This window comes from Chinchilla lanigera, unplaced genomic scaffold (genome assembly GCF_000276665.1).
Source record: "Chinchilla lanigera isolate Chin_1 unplaced genomic scaffold, ChiLan1.0 scaffold00074, whole genome shotgun sequence".
Lineage (NCBI taxonomy): Eukaryota > Metazoa > Chordata > Mammalia > Rodentia > Chinchillidae > Chinchilla > Chinchilla lanigera.
Window position 1 is genome coordinate 10,801,117 of NW_004955475.1, and position 15,717 is coordinate 10,816,833.

At 50.5% G+C, this 15,717-nt stretch overlaps 1 protein-coding gene across 6 annotated transcripts in view; it reads right to left on the reverse strand.

Moving 5' to 3' along the window:
• Positions 1 to 520: 520 nt before the first annotated feature.
• Zmym3 (zinc finger, MYM-type 3) overlaps positions 521 to 15,717 on the reverse strand; it is a 16,487-nt gene continuing 1,290 nt past the window's right edge. For 3 of the 6 annotated variants that reach the window (XM_005401657.2, XM_013502868.1, XM_005401656.2), the window contains exons 2-25: positions 14,893 to 15,581; positions 13,885 to 13,928; positions 13,501 to 13,573; positions 12,777 to 13,071; positions 12,392 to 12,569; positions 11,837 to 12,055; positions 11,396 to 11,546; positions 11,026 to 11,141; positions 10,781 to 10,867; positions 10,512 to 10,662; positions 10,093 to 10,265; positions 9,745 to 9,910; positions 8,940 to 9,037; positions 8,695 to 8,857; positions 8,311 to 8,426; positions 8,021 to 8,195; positions 7,694 to 7,840; positions 6,302 to 6,405; positions 5,830 to 5,998; positions 5,194 to 5,345; positions 4,369 to 4,483; positions 3,445 to 3,699; positions 2,074 to 2,191; positions 521 to 1,974 (exon numbers count right to left, since the gene is read on the reverse strand). In XM_005401657.2, the coding sequence (XP_005401714.1) occupies positions 1,782 to 1,974; positions 2,074 to 2,191; positions 3,445 to 3,699; positions 4,369 to 4,483; positions 5,194 to 5,345; positions 5,830 to 5,998; positions 6,302 to 6,405; positions 7,694 to 7,840; positions 8,021 to 8,195; positions 8,311 to 8,426; positions 8,695 to 8,857; positions 8,940 to 9,037; positions 9,745 to 9,910; positions 10,093 to 10,265; positions 10,512 to 10,662; positions 10,781 to 10,867; positions 11,026 to 11,141; positions 11,396 to 11,546; positions 11,837 to 12,055; positions 12,392 to 12,569; positions 12,777 to 13,071; positions 13,501 to 13,573; positions 13,885 to 13,928; positions 14,893 to 15,562 (4,128 nt within the window). In that variant the 5' untranslated portion in view covers positions 15,563 to 15,581 and the 3' untranslated portion in view covers positions 521 to 1,781. The remainder of the gene's footprint in view (positions 1,975 to 2,073; positions 2,192 to 3,444; positions 3,700 to 4,368; positions 4,484 to 5,193; positions 5,346 to 5,829; positions 5,999 to 6,301; positions 6,406 to 7,693; positions 7,841 to 8,020; positions 8,196 to 8,310; positions 8,427 to 8,694; positions 8,858 to 8,939; positions 9,038 to 9,744; positions 9,911 to 10,092; positions 10,266 to 10,511; positions 10,663 to 10,780; positions 10,868 to 11,025; positions 11,142 to 11,395; positions 11,547 to 11,836; positions 12,056 to 12,391; positions 12,570 to 12,776; positions 13,072 to 13,500; positions 13,574 to 13,884; positions 13,929 to 14,892; positions 15,582 to 15,717) is intronic. The other 3 variants (XM_013502869.1, XM_005401660.2, XM_005401659.2) reach the window with 3 other exon arrangements.

Genomic DNA, 15,717 nt, shown 5'->3' on the forward strand with positions numbered 1-15,717 from the left:
TCTGGGTCCTTAATAGATGGCTGTTGAATATTTTTTTCTTCCATGTTTGGAAACTTTTTTTTCATTATGTGTAAACTTGTTATTAAAAAGGACATTTCTAGCCAGACATGGTGGCATATGCCTGTAACCCTAGCACTCAGGAAGCTAAAATAGGACTGCCAAGAGTTCAAGGCCATCCTGGGCTACATAGTGAATTTAAGGCCAGCCTGAACTACATAGCAAGACCCTGCCTCAAGAACAAAAACCAACTTTGTTTGTAACTCTGTATTGTGCTTGTGATATGTTGTAAAATGTTGTATGTCTGTTAATGTTTCCCTCCTTTTATCTTTAAAAAAAAAAACAAAACAAAAGAACCATGACACTTCTAGTAGGTTCATTTAGTGAGGTATGCAAGAATGATTCTCAAACTGAGATGGGAGACCTGACCTTACACTTTGAGGGAGCTGAAGTTATACAGTGTTGTTGGTCTATGCTCCTCAGCCCTCCAAACATCACTCTCCCTCCTCCAGAGAAGGCAAAGGACAATTTTAACTCTTTATTTGAAACAAACAATTTTAGAGACAGAAGGTTAGTTTTGACAACAACTTCTCACTACAACACAAGGGCAGGCACGGCTCACTGAAGGGATAAGCCAGGAGCCTCAGAACAATATATACAATTTAAACAATGGCTAAACTGATGACAGTTATAAAAACACAAAAAAGAGGCTGAGGAACAGCAAAGCCAATAGGGAAAGAACTGGGTACCCCTTTGTGGGACACTAATAGTTTTCTGGGACTAGAAAGGCAAGGTGGGAAAGGAGATGTAGATAGAAGGGGCAGGAACAACCCCAACAGCTCCTCTCGGACCCCATCCTGCATGACCCAGGCCCCCATAGGTTTGGCCTGGCTCTCATGATAAAGGAGAACAAAAACAAGGAACCCAGCTTCAAACCAAGTCAGAAGGTAGTTTTGCCTTGGGAGCTCTGCCCATGGATTTAAAGGGAGGCAGTTACAGAGGGGCTAAGCTTGTGGACACCGTGGCTCATGCCAACCTAAGACGGCAGAGAGAGACAAACACATAAACCAAGGGTCAGGAGTCTACACAACAGGAGTCTGCTCCCCATACTTAAAGAGTCATTCTCTGCCTTTGAGGAAAAGAAAGCATTTGGAACTCTTAAAACTGTTGCATCAAGGGTTGGTGCTTACTGGGGTGGGGTGGGGGCATGGTGGTGAGAGGGCGCCAAAACCCAATTATCTTATGGGAGGGAAGTGTTTCCAAGCTCTGTGTTTTAGGTAAATGGTCCCCTTGTTACTTTCATCATTCACCTTTCAGACGAGACCCTTTCACATGGTACCATGGTACTGGGGAAGAGGAAGAAGGGAGAGGGCACAGGGCAGAGAAGGCAGCTTTGTTCTTCCCTAGGTCAGACTAGGAATAAGGGGCTTCATCTACACAGGTGGATCAGGAAACCCAAAGCCAACAGGATCACCAGAGCTACTGACACTCCATCCAGAGTCTGGCCCCAGGAAAAAGGATTTACTCTGAAGCACAAAGAAAGTGAGCCAGCTGGTTTTTGCCCATCACTGGGGAGCTAGCCCTGATACGAGGCCCCGTGGTTGTCAAGTAGTACTGAAGAAGGTAAGTCAGCAGTTCCCAGGGAAGGCAAGGAATGGGCGAGTAGAAAGGGGTAGTCAGGGCCCTTCAGAATGAGTAGCACTGGTTCCTGGGCCATTCACCCTGCAGGACAGGACCACAGGATGGACACTGATGTGAAAGATGGACACAGGTGGCACATGGCCTCAGTCCAGGTCTTCTTCCCCAGGACGACCCAGTTCCTCATAAATTTCCCGCACAGCCAGAATGCGATTGAGCATGCTCTCCAACATGCTACGGTCCATGGGGATCACAGAATACCAAAGAGGCGACTCAGCGATGCAGGACCGTTCGGGTTGCAGGTAGAACACATCGTTTCGAGTCCGGAGGCTTTCAGGACTACAATGGGGCGCAGGGAACACAGAAGATCAGTACCAAGGCAAAGAAGATCCCTTGGGTCTGTGTGCCGAAGCCATTCCCAAAAACCCTCCAACTCACCATTTTGAGAGATAAAACTCATAGAACTTGACAGGGCAGCGGAGGGGATTCATGCGGTTCTCACGTTGCTCTAAGATAGGGGCTTCATCTTCTCTCTTTCTTTTCCCAGGACCCGTATCTGTAGAGGAGGAAAATGACCTAGACTCATTAAAAGTACAGGCTCATGGAGGGTGTTGTGGCGCACACTGTACTTCCAGTACTTGGGAGGCTGAGGCAGGAGGATCATTGCGAGTTCAAGTCTGGCCTGAACTACATAGTGAGACCCTGCCTCAAAAAACCAAACCAAGGGGCCAGGGATGGAGCTCAGTGGCACAGTGCCTGCCTGGCAAGCATGAGGCTGTGAGTTCAATTCCCAGTACTACAAAAAAAAAAAAAAAGAGTAGGCTCAACAAGCTACCTTCCAGAGGATAATTCGGGACATAAGGGGAAGGTCTTGGGGCACAACATACAAACTCAAAAAGAAATAAGGGGAAATTGAGGATGTAGCTCAGAGGTAGAACACTTGCCTAGTACATGCATGGTCCTGATTTCTATCCGAAGCACCACAAAGATGAGTGTTTGTGTGTGTGTGTGTGTGTGTGTGTGTGCATGTGTATGTGTGTGTATCAGTCTCTCCAGGGCTGGAGATGTAGCTCAGTGGCACAGCACCTGCCTGGCAAGTGCAAGGCCCTGAGTTCTATTCTTGGTACCAAAAACAAAAACAAAACAAAAAGCTTGCATCAATCTCTCCATACCAACCAAACACTCTGTAGGGGTGCTGCTTGGCAGCCTACCTGCCTCCCCATTCTTACCGCCAAAGTCTCTCTTTAAAATCTCCCCCAAGTTGATATCTTAAAGAGGTGAAAGAAGCTACACAATACAGAGGGATGAAAGAGACCCTGTTGCAATGTGGGGCTTGCCTTCCAGGACAGAGACACAGCGTTAGCCCCTCCAACCCCATGCATCAGTCCAGGTAGAGGTGCAGGTCCAGAGAAGGGACCTTAGTACCCACAGACAGGACACAATTCCAGGGCCAGACAGAATGGAAGCTAAGATAGTTTCTAAATCATAGAAAGCCTGTCACTCACTCTGTTGATTCTCTCTGACACCCCGATGCATCTTAGCAGCTTTCTACACATCTAGCCCCCCGAAACATTAGGTAAGCGAACAAACTGCCTTGAAATGAAGAAATATGGGGAACGGGCAGCCAGGTGACCTCCTACTTATGCAATAGCCACTGCCTGACAGCTAGGACTGGCTGTTTTCACCTTTTCTGCAAACACAGGAAAAAGAGGGAAGCTGGTGACACGAGAGGGCCAACTTGCAAGAATGGTGTAGCGTGGTAGGAAAGTAGAGATGCAGCAAAAACAAAGGAGGGGGACAGCTTCATACCTCGCCCTTTCCTCTGGCGGACTGGGGCGTAGTAGCGGATGCTCACCACCTTGGTGGTGCCTCGAGGTGTAGTACACTTGCGTGACTGCCGCACCACATTGGTGAAAGAGAGCTGCATGTGTTCCTCAGCTGTCTGCAGTCCAAAAAACTTAGTGTTGAAGAACATGAGGGTGTTGAGAAGGACAAAGGGTGAGTAGACCCCCAGCTGCTTGCACTCCCAGAGATGCTCTTCCTCCACTCGTGAGAACACTGTATCTGCAATAAGCAAGGGGAGAGGCCGCTCAGAATGGACTACCCAAACCCAACTGCTTCTCCCAAGCTCGAGTCCTGTGCATGCATACTTACCAAACACTTGTCATTTGGGGAGTGACCATTATATAAAGACCCTGACACTCAGCTGTACTACACAACAACTCAGCATTTTTATACACTTTCTACCTGCATTTGGAGCTTCTCTCACATCCTCAAGTTGTAAGCAGGTAGACATAAACCTTGAAGTCTTGCAACATCAGGAGTTCTTTCTTTACTTACCACCCAAACCTGAGCCATCTTTTTTTTGTCCCAGAGATAACTCTTCAGACCTAAGGTATTTACTGTTTTTGTTTTTTTGAGACAAGGTCTCGTTTTGTAGTTCAGGATGGCTTTGAACCGATTACATAGGTTGGCCTCCAACTTGCACTGATCCTCCTGCCTCAGTCTCCCAAATGCTGGGATTATAGGCATGTGCCACCACGCCCAGCTACACCTAAATCTTGATTCTCTCCTCATATTCAAGGGCAGGGGCTCCTGCTCCTCTAGCTCTAAACCCTGAGGCACCCAATTACATGTTCTTGCCCTTGAACCCTTTATGAAAAATGGTAGGCCTCTGTGTGGGAAAAAGAGAAGAAAGGGAACTTCTAAGATTGCTAAGTCCCTGTCCCTTACTGTTGGGGAGAAGAGTGGGCTGCCAGGTACTCAGGGACTTGTTGAGTTCTTGAACGAAGGTCAGGTAGTAAAGGTCCGTGAAAATGTTCACCATGCGGTTATTTTCAAGCAAGTACTGGAGAAAGGAAAAAGACACATATTGGGGCTGGGGATACAGCTCAGTGGCACAGTGCCTGCCTCGCAAACATGAGGTCATGAGTTCGATTCCAGGTACCACCAAAAAAACAAAACAAAACAAAACACATAAAGCCAGACTTGTAAGTCTTAAAGGAAAGACAGCGATGCTGAAGGCCCCAGGCCTGGTTCCTACACCTCTGAAGTATGAGGCTTTGCCAGACGAGGAGCAGGCTTGGAGAAAATACTCCTCAGAAACCCAGACTCTCTTGTCAGTGTGACTGACCTCTCCCAGTGAGAACTAAACATCACCCTACCACCCAAGGAGCCCAGTCCCATTCGTACTTCTCCTCTGACAATGGGTTCAAGACAAAGGGGAACCGGGGCTGGGGATTTAGCTCAGTGGCAAAAGCGCCTGCCTGGCAAGCTCAAGGTCGTGAGTTCGGTTCCCGGTACCGGAGAAAAAAACCAAAAAAAAAAAAAAAAAAAAAAACCAAGACAAAGGGGAACCACATAGCAATGAAGACTGCTCCTTGACTAACAGTCCCAGTATCAAGCTCTGATTATGGGAGTACTGACATTTCACGTCCTATTTTTTTACAAGAGGTTAAAGCCAGCTGCCTGTTTGGGGTAGGAGACCAATGTAGTTCTAGTAGGACCCTGCCTGCTCTGTTGAAAGTGACAGGAAACAAGATGGTGTGCAAGGGGTACCTGCTGGATGCCAAGACACAGATAGTAGATACTGTCAGGTTCGTATCGTTCACCGTTGGGTCGAGTGATTTCTCTCACGAATTGGGCCAGGCCATAGTTGAGCTCAGCAGCTGAGCAGGCGAGAATATCTTCTTTGATACGCATGGGTTTGGCTGCAATGATAGGTAGTGGGAGTGGGTGGGATTAAGAAAGTACAGCATGGAGAACTGCACTTAGCTCTACCACCACTAACCCTTTAGTCACACTTAGCTCCTGAACAAACTGCAAAAACAAGCCTTCAGCCTTGAACTGACACACCACCTCTCTTTATTTTTAATTTTTTTTTATTTTGTTTTGTTTTGGAGACAGGGTCTTGCTATGTAGTACAGGCTGTCCTTGAACTTGTTTAAGTAGTCCAAACTGGCCTTGAATTCACAGTGATCCTCCTGCCTCTGCCTCCTGAGTACTGTGATTACAGGTGTACACCAGCATGCCCAGCCAGCATCTCTTTTTAATCTACAAATCTTCCCCACTTCACAGGGTGCCCTTACATGATCATACCCTTATCATTCCCAGACATGTTCAGCTGACTTACAGGCAAGCCTCTTTTCCCTTTCTCCTCCTCCTCCGCCCTCCTTTCTTCCCCTAGGTACTTACGGCCAAAGCGCAGTTCATCACCTTTGCTGGTTTCTCCATTGGCATATTTTGATTGCACCCAGCACTTCCAAGCATTGACACCGTATGAATAGTTGAGACCAGTACAACTAGGTTGGCTGCTCATAGAGTCCCGTGAACAGCTTTCAGAAAGCACCAGCCGCTTTTGACCCTGGAGTAGGAGAGAAAGGAGTGAGATGGCAGAAGCAAGGCCAGGGTGGCATCAGTGTTCACCATCAAGGATGGGGGATGAGGTAAGAACACATGAAGCCTCCATGGTACAGAGCTCCAGAACAGCTCTGATAACTTTGTAAACTGGGGGGACAACGAAGTTTGGCTATATCTCAGTGTTCCCCATACTAGAGAGAGGAGGTTAGAGATCAAATTAGGGTTGCTGGCTTGGCTACAGGCACAGCCATCCCTCCTCTTTGAGCCTCCAACCTCCTTTTGTGGATACAGTTGTCCCCGTCCTCACCTTTCTCATGGTTCGGGGAAGGTCTTGTTCAGTAGACACATCCTCAGGCCCTACTAGGCCACAATCAAAGAGGAAGTCCACACTAGGGTTGATGTCCAAAGGATCTAACAGAAGGGAAAAAAGAAGAAAGCACTCTTTTAAGACCTCAGTCTTACAGTCCTACCACACCCTTGCTACTCTGCCCACCTGACTCAAAATGAGCCTCCTGGACAGCTTCATGGACTCAACTGGGAGCCACAAAGTTACACCAAAAATATGTTCAGAGGCACAAAAACACCAAACATAGACACAGTAGTGTAAGTATATACAGTGGGAGCTATACACTTAAAATGGTGACGATGGCAATTTTTTTTCACAATTAGAAGTAAATAGCTGGGTGTGGTGGCATACGCCTGTAATCCTAGCACTTGAGAGGCTGAGGCAGGAGGATTGCTGTAAGTTCCAGGCCAGCCTAGGTTACACAGTGAGTTCAAGCCCAGCCTGAGTTACAAAGTGAGACCTGTCTCAAAAAAATATGGTAAAATAAAATAAATACAAATAATTCTAGAGACAGCGTGGTTTCTATAGTCACACCGGAGTTCTAATCTCAATTCTGCCTGCTTTTAGACAGCTGACTTTGGACAAGTCACTGGGCCTCAGTTTTCTCATCTTTAGGTGTTTTTTGTTTTTGACACGGTCTCACTGAGTAGTTCAGTGAGAACTCATTATGTAGTTGGGGCTAGCCTTGAACTCCCAGTGATCCTCCTGCCTCAGCCTCCCAAGTGCTGGGATTATAGGTGCACACCACCACGCCTGGCAGCTTTCTCATCTTTAAAATAGAGATAAGATGGGCATGGTGATGCATGCCTGTAATCCTAACATTCAGGAGGCTGAGGCAGGAGGATTCAGGCCAGCTTGGGCTATGTAGTTCAAACTAGCCTGGAATGCATAGTGAGACTCTGTCTTAGTAAAACTAAAACAGCCAGGCATGGTGGCACACACCTGTAATACCAGCAGTCATGAGGCTGAGGCAGAAAGATTTCCATGAGTTTGAGGCCAGCCTGAGCTATATAGTAAGTTCAAGGCCAGCCTAAACTGCATAGTAAGACCCTGTCTCAAAAAAAAAAAAAAAACCACGCACACAAGACTGTAAAATCAGGGGCTGGGGATTTAGCTCAGTGGCAAAGCGCCTGCCTGGCAAGCACAAGGTCATGAGTTCAATTCCCGGTACCGGAAGAAAAAAAAAAAAACCAAAACAAAAAGACTGTAAAATCAGTACACTTGCTATCTCTAACACTATTCTCTATGAGAACCTTCTGTCTTAGGGTAACACTAACCACTGTTTAGGGGCATGCTCATGGTCACAAGGAACACGCCTTTCTTGACGATATAAATGCTTTCAATCCTACTCACTCTTGGGGAAATCTGCTTCTAAGTCTTGCCCAGGCTCATCCAAGACATTGGCCATCTTGACAGCCATAGCCAAGACATCATCTCGGGCTGGCCCAAACAAGTCACAGTCTTCCAGAAGTCCCTCTGCACTCTGGTTGCTCACAAGATCTGGGGAGGCAGAGAATTCAGCTCAGTTGCTGCATCTCCAATCTGGCACCCATACAGACCTTCAGAGGCTGATCCCAACTCTTCTCATTCCGTTTGACACCAAGTTCACCACTCTCCACCCCCTTAGAGAGACAGATTAGCAGCACCCTATCTCCAGCATCACTGCCATCCATAGAATACCACAAAGGTCAGATGAGGCTTTGTCTAACTCCTCAGCCTCTGCAATCATTTCTGCCATAGCCAGGATGTCGGCCTCCAAAGGATTGGAAGGAATCTTCACTTTCAGCTCCTCAATGGTCTCCACAATCTTGTCTGTGCTCTCCAAAGTAGTAGGCAAGAACATGGGCACAGGCACCTAGAGACACAAATCCCAACTAAAGGCCAAGAACCACACCAAAAAATGAGACAGCCAGCTGGCGAGAGTAAGGGAAAGAGGTGAGTCTCGATCCAGCAGGGGCAGGGAAACTTACCGGGATAGGCATTGAGAAAGGCACCGGGACTGTCTGGCAGTACAGATGCATAGGCACTGGCACAAAGATGGGGACTGGGATGGGCAGCACGATCACCTGTGGCTTCCACTCTTCTGCTGACGAGAAAGGGGTTTTCTCAGAGTCCCTGCCAGACAGATCACATCTGACCCAGGACCCAAGGCTGAGCTGCCACCCCTAAAAGCTCCAACATGTGCTTAATATCAGAAAACTGCCCTTGAACCAAAAATAGAGAAAATGCTGTCGAAGAACAACCATATGCATGATCCTTTGGTCACCTAGGAAATGCCCTGGCCTAGCCCCTGGACATAGGGCTGAAGGTCCAGGACTCGAATACAACCTGCGGCATTAGGTACTGTGGCTTACCTGTCTGACTCCCTTTGGACTTCATCTCCACCTTGCAAGAGACTCCCCGGTTCTGCATCAGCGGCTTACACATGGCTGCTTTGTTTTTGCGGGGTGTTGCTGGGGGAGGTGGGGGTGGAGGAGGGGTCGGAGCAGCTGGAGCTGACTGGGTCTTCACAGGGATCTGCAGAGACAAAGGAACATTAGCGCTGCCGACTATAGTACCCTCCTCCAAGATTATCCTCCCTGTTGGCTTTTGTCCTAACCTTGCCCAAATTCCCATTTTCCTCTGGGGTCTTCACTGTGTTGCTGTTCTCCGCTTTGGTTTGAGAAGGTGTCTGGGACTTTGACTCAGAAGACTGGCCTGTAGATCAAAACAAATGAATGCTCTTGCTAGAGGAACTAGTTCTCCATTTTCCTCACCTCTGTCCCAGGAGAGCTTCATTAAGAGATACTCCAACTACAATTATCAAGTCTAAGCTTTCCCTTCCTTGTCAGCCCAGGTCTAGCCTTCTCTAGCTTCCAGTAACAGTAGCTAAGAAGATTCTTTGCTCCTGGCTACCAAGAAGAAAGAAATACTGCATCTTCCCCCAAACTCACAATTTGAAATCTTCCATTTAGATAGCCCTCAGGAGTTTGGTATTCCTAGAGTGGTGGAAGGACCAAGATAACATCCAGAAACAGTAAGTTTTCAGTATCATTAAACGTAGAATTTATGCTGACAATTTCTTTTCTCTGAAAACTAACCATAGTCCTTATATGCCCCTCCTACCCAGGTAGGCACCCACTTTCTTAAAAATATATCTTGAAAAATATTTCAAAAATGTTTCGAGCATATTTCAAAAATACTTTTCAAATATATTTCAAAAGTATTGAAAAAATCAGTAGATTCCAACTCTGAGAAGATTTAAACAAGATTCCTCCTGGTACCTGCATGGTCTAGAAGTTAAAAGACAGCATAGCACTAGGAGCTCTGGCCAGGATGAGATGAGAGCAACAGAGGAAGCACAGGGTTAGGTCTAAGGTTATAGGAGTCCAGGCCAGTGCAGAGTACCCTTGTCCAGGACTTACTGTTCAGGAGGCTCTCAGGCCCACTCTGGGTGTCCAAGTTCGGTTGGTTCTGCTGACTATAGAAGCGCAGTAGACACTGTTGGTTGCAGAAGTGACGGATCTGCCCACGCCAGTGGATGGTCTCCAGCAGCTTCCCTTGGCGCTTACAGGCATGGCACCGGGCAGCCTGAGGGTGTTGACAGGATGGTCAGACCTGCTTCTGTAAAATGTGCTAGGCCCTCTCTCCTAGGGTAAGCCCTGCTCGTCCCCCTTGGAGACCGGAGGTAGGCTTCCCTTCCTGGAGACCTGCCCACACTCTGGTGTCAGCACAACAGCCTCCCTCCTTTCTGACATACCAACCCTCCTTACCTTGCAGTACCACAGCAGGTACTTGCTCTTACAGTCCTCACTGCAGAAGTCCCAGGTGCTGCCATCCAGTTGCTCAGTGACTCCACGCTGACACGTCTGGGAGCAGTAGGTACAAGTGATACAGCACAAGCCCAGCTTCTTAGTGAAATCTTGTTTGTACAGCAGCACACAGCCTGGAAAGAGAAGAGGAAAAAGCATCCAGACACATGAAGATAACCACAGGCACGAGACCCAATCTTTTCAAGGCACCATACCTGAAACCTCTAAACGGCTTCTTGTGCCCAAAGCCTCACCATAGATAGGGAAGAACGTTCTGAGCAGAAGGACCTGCTAGGACCACCTTCCAAACCTTGCTCCCTTCTCCAGCATTCTCCCCAGCTGAGACGGACAGGGCCTCCACCCTTTCCCCACCTCCTCACCTTCACTGCAAAAGCTCTTCTCCACCCCACTGAATCGGAGTTTCTCATGCAGGAGTTTCTCCTGCCTGCAGTGCTCACACTGGGATACCACACCCCGAAGCCGCTTGAAGTCCTCACAGCAATCACGACAGCAGAACTGGAACACCTGGTCCTGAGGGGGGGCACAGGGCAAGGAGGGCAGAACTGTAACATCTGAACCTGGTGGGATCCAAGTGAAAGAGCTCCTTCAGACACGTGGCAAGATGTGGGTGGGGGTTGAAGGGTCTTACCTGCCAGTCCAAGACCTCAGGCTTGCCACTGAAGAGGCTGTGGCAGTAGTGACAGCTCAGGTGAATGCCCCCCTCAGGGCTTGCATGCTGGAGGGAAGAAAAGTAAGGGAGGGGCAAGATGTGTGCAGTGCTGGGGGAGAGGGAACTCAGGCTTATTCTTTGCTTTCCCCATGCCTACCTACCCCAATTCTCCTGCCCTCTGTCTGTTACCACACCCTTTATCCCTGGTCCAGGGTCTGGAGTACCTGGAACTTGGTCCAGCAGCTGGGGCTGCAGAACTGGTAGACTGTGCGATCAACCTTGTTGTAGTAACAGGGGTCAGAAAGGCTGCGGCGGCAGAAGCTGCAGGGTCGGGGAGGGCCTGGGGCAGAGAGAGAGAGAGACAGAAAGAGAGACAGAGAGAGACAGACAGACAGACAGAGAGAAAGGAAGAGGAAAGAGAGAAAGGAAGAGAGCACACAGAAGGTGTAAGGCAGTGCAGAAATGGAACAGAAAATCCACGGGAAGACGTAGTTGGGGCTGAGGTCGGGCAGCAGGGTTTGCTTTAAAAGAGGGGAGTATGGGAGGTAGAAGGAAGGCCAGCAGGGGTCTCAGAGAAGAGGGCTTTGCACCTACCAGTGAGCCCTGCCTGCTTCACTTTGTAAGAAGTGGTACAGCACAGGGAACAGAACAAGCTGGTCTTGCCATTACGATCCACATGTGATAGCATCTCAAAGTTCTTACACAGGGTCTTGCACCAGACACATGGGTACACACGTGTGTTTTTCTGTGAGGATGGGGAAGGAGAGGCTGAGGCTGGATTTGTCCCTTCACTTTTATTTTTTAAATTTTTTAAACATGAAATAGTTCAGGCATACAAAAAAGAATAGGTGACGATATAACAAAGACCTGTGTGTCCACCAGCCAGCTTCAAAAATAAAACATAACAGATACAATTGAATCCCCCTTTATTTGTTTTATTTCTCCCAGCCCTCGACCCATCAGGCACCTTTATTTATCACCCAAGAACCACACCCCCTTCCACAACCCTCTAACGCACTACTCCCTCGGCCCCACCTTCTTGTATGCCCCCAAGCACGTTGTGTTGCAGAACCGCTTTTGTTGGCCCTCGTGGAAGAGCAGCTCAGGGCCAGGACTCCCGGTCTTGGTATAGATGTAAGCTCCGCACTGGTCACAGCAGTTGGTTTTCAGTCCCTTGTTGGCCCGGAATTTGGAGAAGCAAGAATCGCTGCAGAGCCGGTGCACCACGCTGCCATTGCTGACCTCGTGCAGGACCTGCCACACACACGCACACACACCCTGAGATGGGGCCTGGCCACCACCGCCCGCCCCAATGAAGGACAGCCCCCACCTCACCCTAGACCTTCACAGCAGACAGTGGGCCCAGGGACCCCCCAACCTGTGCATCAGGCTGCCGACTTGATGGTGAGGTCCTGGGAAGCCAGCTGCATACATCCTGGAGAAGCTCTATCCTTGAATATGCTCCCTCATGGTGGCTGCCTTTCCTCCCCATCCCCCTTGTCCACAGGGTCTGGCCCCTGCAGCCCCGGAAGTGGAGGGGCAGGTCAAGGCTGGCCAGACCCTGTAAATAAGCTTCAATGAGTGTCTCACCTCTCCAGTCTTCTGGCATATGCTGCAGCGGGTGGCATCAGCAGGATCCCCAGACTGGGGAATTGGGCGCTGCTGCTGGGCCTCATACAGGGAAAGACAGACAGACGTGCAGAACTCATGGAAGGAGCCTCCTGAACCAGTTTGTGCCACGACTGACTCCTTGGTGTTCCAGATCTCCCTGGAGGTAGGAACAGGTTTGAATATCTACTTAGGACCACCTTCTCACGTCAGTCACCCCCGGGACTGACGACCACAAAGTAAATATTCTCTGATTCTTCCCCTTAATTGCTCTCTCCCAGCTCTGTGCTGCTTGGTTCTTGCCAACACTATCTTATCCACTACTCCCCTCCTGATCCCTGCTTCCCCAACCCTGATTCTCACGCACTTCTTGCAGAAGGTACAGGTCTTTTTGCCCGAGGGCTTCTTGGAAAAAGTAGTGAGACAAGACGAAGAGCAGAAGAGCTGAGGCAGCCCCTTGCGCTGATAGGCCGTCTGTCCCTTCTGCAGCGGTGTTCGGCAATGGGCACAAGTCATCTTAGTGCCCATTGAAGAGCGCCCAGACCTTTGTGCCACACTCGAGCGCAGGGACATGCGAGGAGAGCGCCGGGGCCGGAATGGCACAAAGTCCTCATCATTGGGATCATCTACCATGGCATCAGAATCCTCGTCTGACACTGGAACTGAGGAAGGGGGTGTCAGTGAGAAAAGGCTGCCAGACCAGGCTGCAGGCCATCTGATGACCAGAGTAACAGTTCAGTCCTGACTCTGGGATCCCTGCTCTCCCCATTTACGTTGGTATCTTCAGCCACTGATGTCTCTTGCCCTAGGTTTCTTGATAATCTTCTAGGGAGGGGAATGGAGGGGCTCTAAGAAAGACCATCGGGGACAGGGATGGCATAGCTGAAACAGGGAACTGTCCATTCTCAACGCTCTTGTTTTTAATCTCCCCCACTGCCCCTGGTTCCCATGCCAACCCACAGTGGAGACAGACACTTCAAGCTCTGCATGGAGAGGCACTATAGGAGCTGAAAGATCTATGCTTTTCTGTGTCCCACCTTTGGCTCTTCACACCCAGAATTCCAGACCAAACTTCCTCAAATCCTACTCACTGCTCTCAGTGGAATCCACAACCTCAGGTTTTGGAGGCTCTGCTCTTCTAACGCGCTCGCTTCTCTTCTGTACCTTGGAAACATGGGAAGGTGGTAAGATGACACCAAGGCCAGGCTAACAGAAATACAGGGAGTTAGGGGAGTACGAGTAGGGAGGGGCAGGAAAATGGAGGAGTAGAGGAGAGTAGGGACCCTTGGCCCAGCCCTTAAGAGGAGGGGAGAAAAGGAGGCCTGACTTTCTTCTTAAGAAGCAGTAGACACAAGAGCCCCCCACCCCCACTCCTTCTAACACTCCATGCAGGCTCTCTCCCCACAACACCTAGGAGAGAAAATAAAGGGTCTGTCCTTCCTAGAGCTACAGGGGGAACCAGACTCCTTCCTCACCCTCTCAGGTGGCTTCTCAATTGCCTTCCCAGTCAGACCATCTCCTGCAAAGGAAGCAGAAGACACCCTAAATCGTGAGCCTGCCCTTGCCACCCCTTCCCTGGCCCAACCCCCCCCTCCACGCAATCCATTACTGGGGAAGAACCTGACTCAAAACTGAAAGGGAAAACTTGAGTGCCTGTGGCTTCTTGGGGCCCCTCTCAGGGTCACCTCAGGGCTCTGCACTATAGGGGGGTTGCAGACATTCTCCATTTTAAATAAAGCCTACCCTTCTCACGAGATTTCTGTCTCAGTTATTGGGAACTAAGGAAACACAGGTAATATACCTTTCAAGGAGAATTTATATTTTACCAACAAAAACAAATGCAACCACCCACAGGAAGCAAGAGGAAAAGAAAGCATCAGTGTATGGGTAAATTGCCCTGGACTTGGGTGGTTATGTAAGTCCCAAGACCCTGGTCACAGTCTGGAGAGAGGACACCACTAGGCAGAGCAGGGGAGTGCTAGGCTGTCCTTTCCCTATCAGGGGCACAATCCTAGGCTCTGCAGTCTACCCTTCCCCTGAAATAGTAGGCTGTTGGGGCTCCAGAACCTAATTACCATTCATTAATCGCAGAAACCCCACTCCCACCTCGAAGCCAACAGCTAGAAAGATCTTAGGGCAAGAAGACCTTTCCGGCTTTCCAGCTGTTCTAGCGTCCTCTCACAAATCCTGAGGGAGCGACCCCAGCTCCAAAACCCCACTGGGTTATGAAAAAGGGAACCTCTCCCATCAAATCTATTCCTCTCAACCCATTCCCTGAAACTACCCCATCCTCGCGCCCCGCACTTCCCCCTGCCCCAGGTTCCCTAATTTTCACCATCCCCTCGCACTTCTCCCTCCCAAACCCCAACTCCTTCCACACACTTCCCGGCTCTCACCTCCGCCTCGCCTCCCCAAGCACGGAGCCACCCCTCCTTCCCTCCACCCTCTCCGGCCCTGATTCTCCAGGGGATCGGACAACCTACCTGGCAAGGATGGATGTGCAGGGGGGCTAGAGACCCCAGGTTTGGTCTGAGACTTGCTGATTCCATCCCCCAGAGTCTCCCCCACTGAAGGGCTAGGGGGGCCATTGGGGCTCTGTGGCTGCCCTTGGGGAAGCTCCTCCTCCTGCCTAGGGGAGCCCCTTTTCCTTGTAGCTACGGAAGTTGTCTCCTCCTCTCCAACCTGGGGGGGCTGCAGGGTTACCGGAGAATCTGGAGCCAGAGGTTCTAGCAGCCCCTCCGGCGAGGAGGGGTCCGCCCCCGCCCCCGGGGCGGGCGGCAGCACCTCAGGGCTCTGGCCGCCCTGGCCAGGCTCCAGGGTCTGATCTCCCGAGCCCCACGCGAGGGTCCCCTCAGGACCGTGATCCACGTCCGGGGGGGAGGGGGCTTTATAGAGCAGCCCCCCCAGCCCCAGCAGCTCAGTGGCTCCGTCCAGGATTACTCCAGGGTCCTTCTCCAGGCCCGCGGGGGTATCCAGCAGGTCCAGCGCCGCCGAGGACGGAGAGGGGCCGGGGGGCGCCCAGCCTCGGCTCGGGGCAGTCTGGGACTCCAGCAGGTCCTCTCCGAATTCCATGTCTACCGGCAGGTCTCCCGCCAGGGGCTTCTCTGGCAGGGTCAGTGGGTCAAACGGGCTGGGGAAATCACTGGGGTCCATGAGGGAGGCCGGCCGCGGGCTGCGGGGCAGGGGCAGAAGAGGGGGCGGCAGAGGCGGCCTCAGCCCTCACTCCTGCCCGCGCGGGCTCCGGGACACACCCCGCCGGCCACTCGGGTTCTCCTCAGCAGCCGCACCGCCCACGGCGCGGGCCCCCG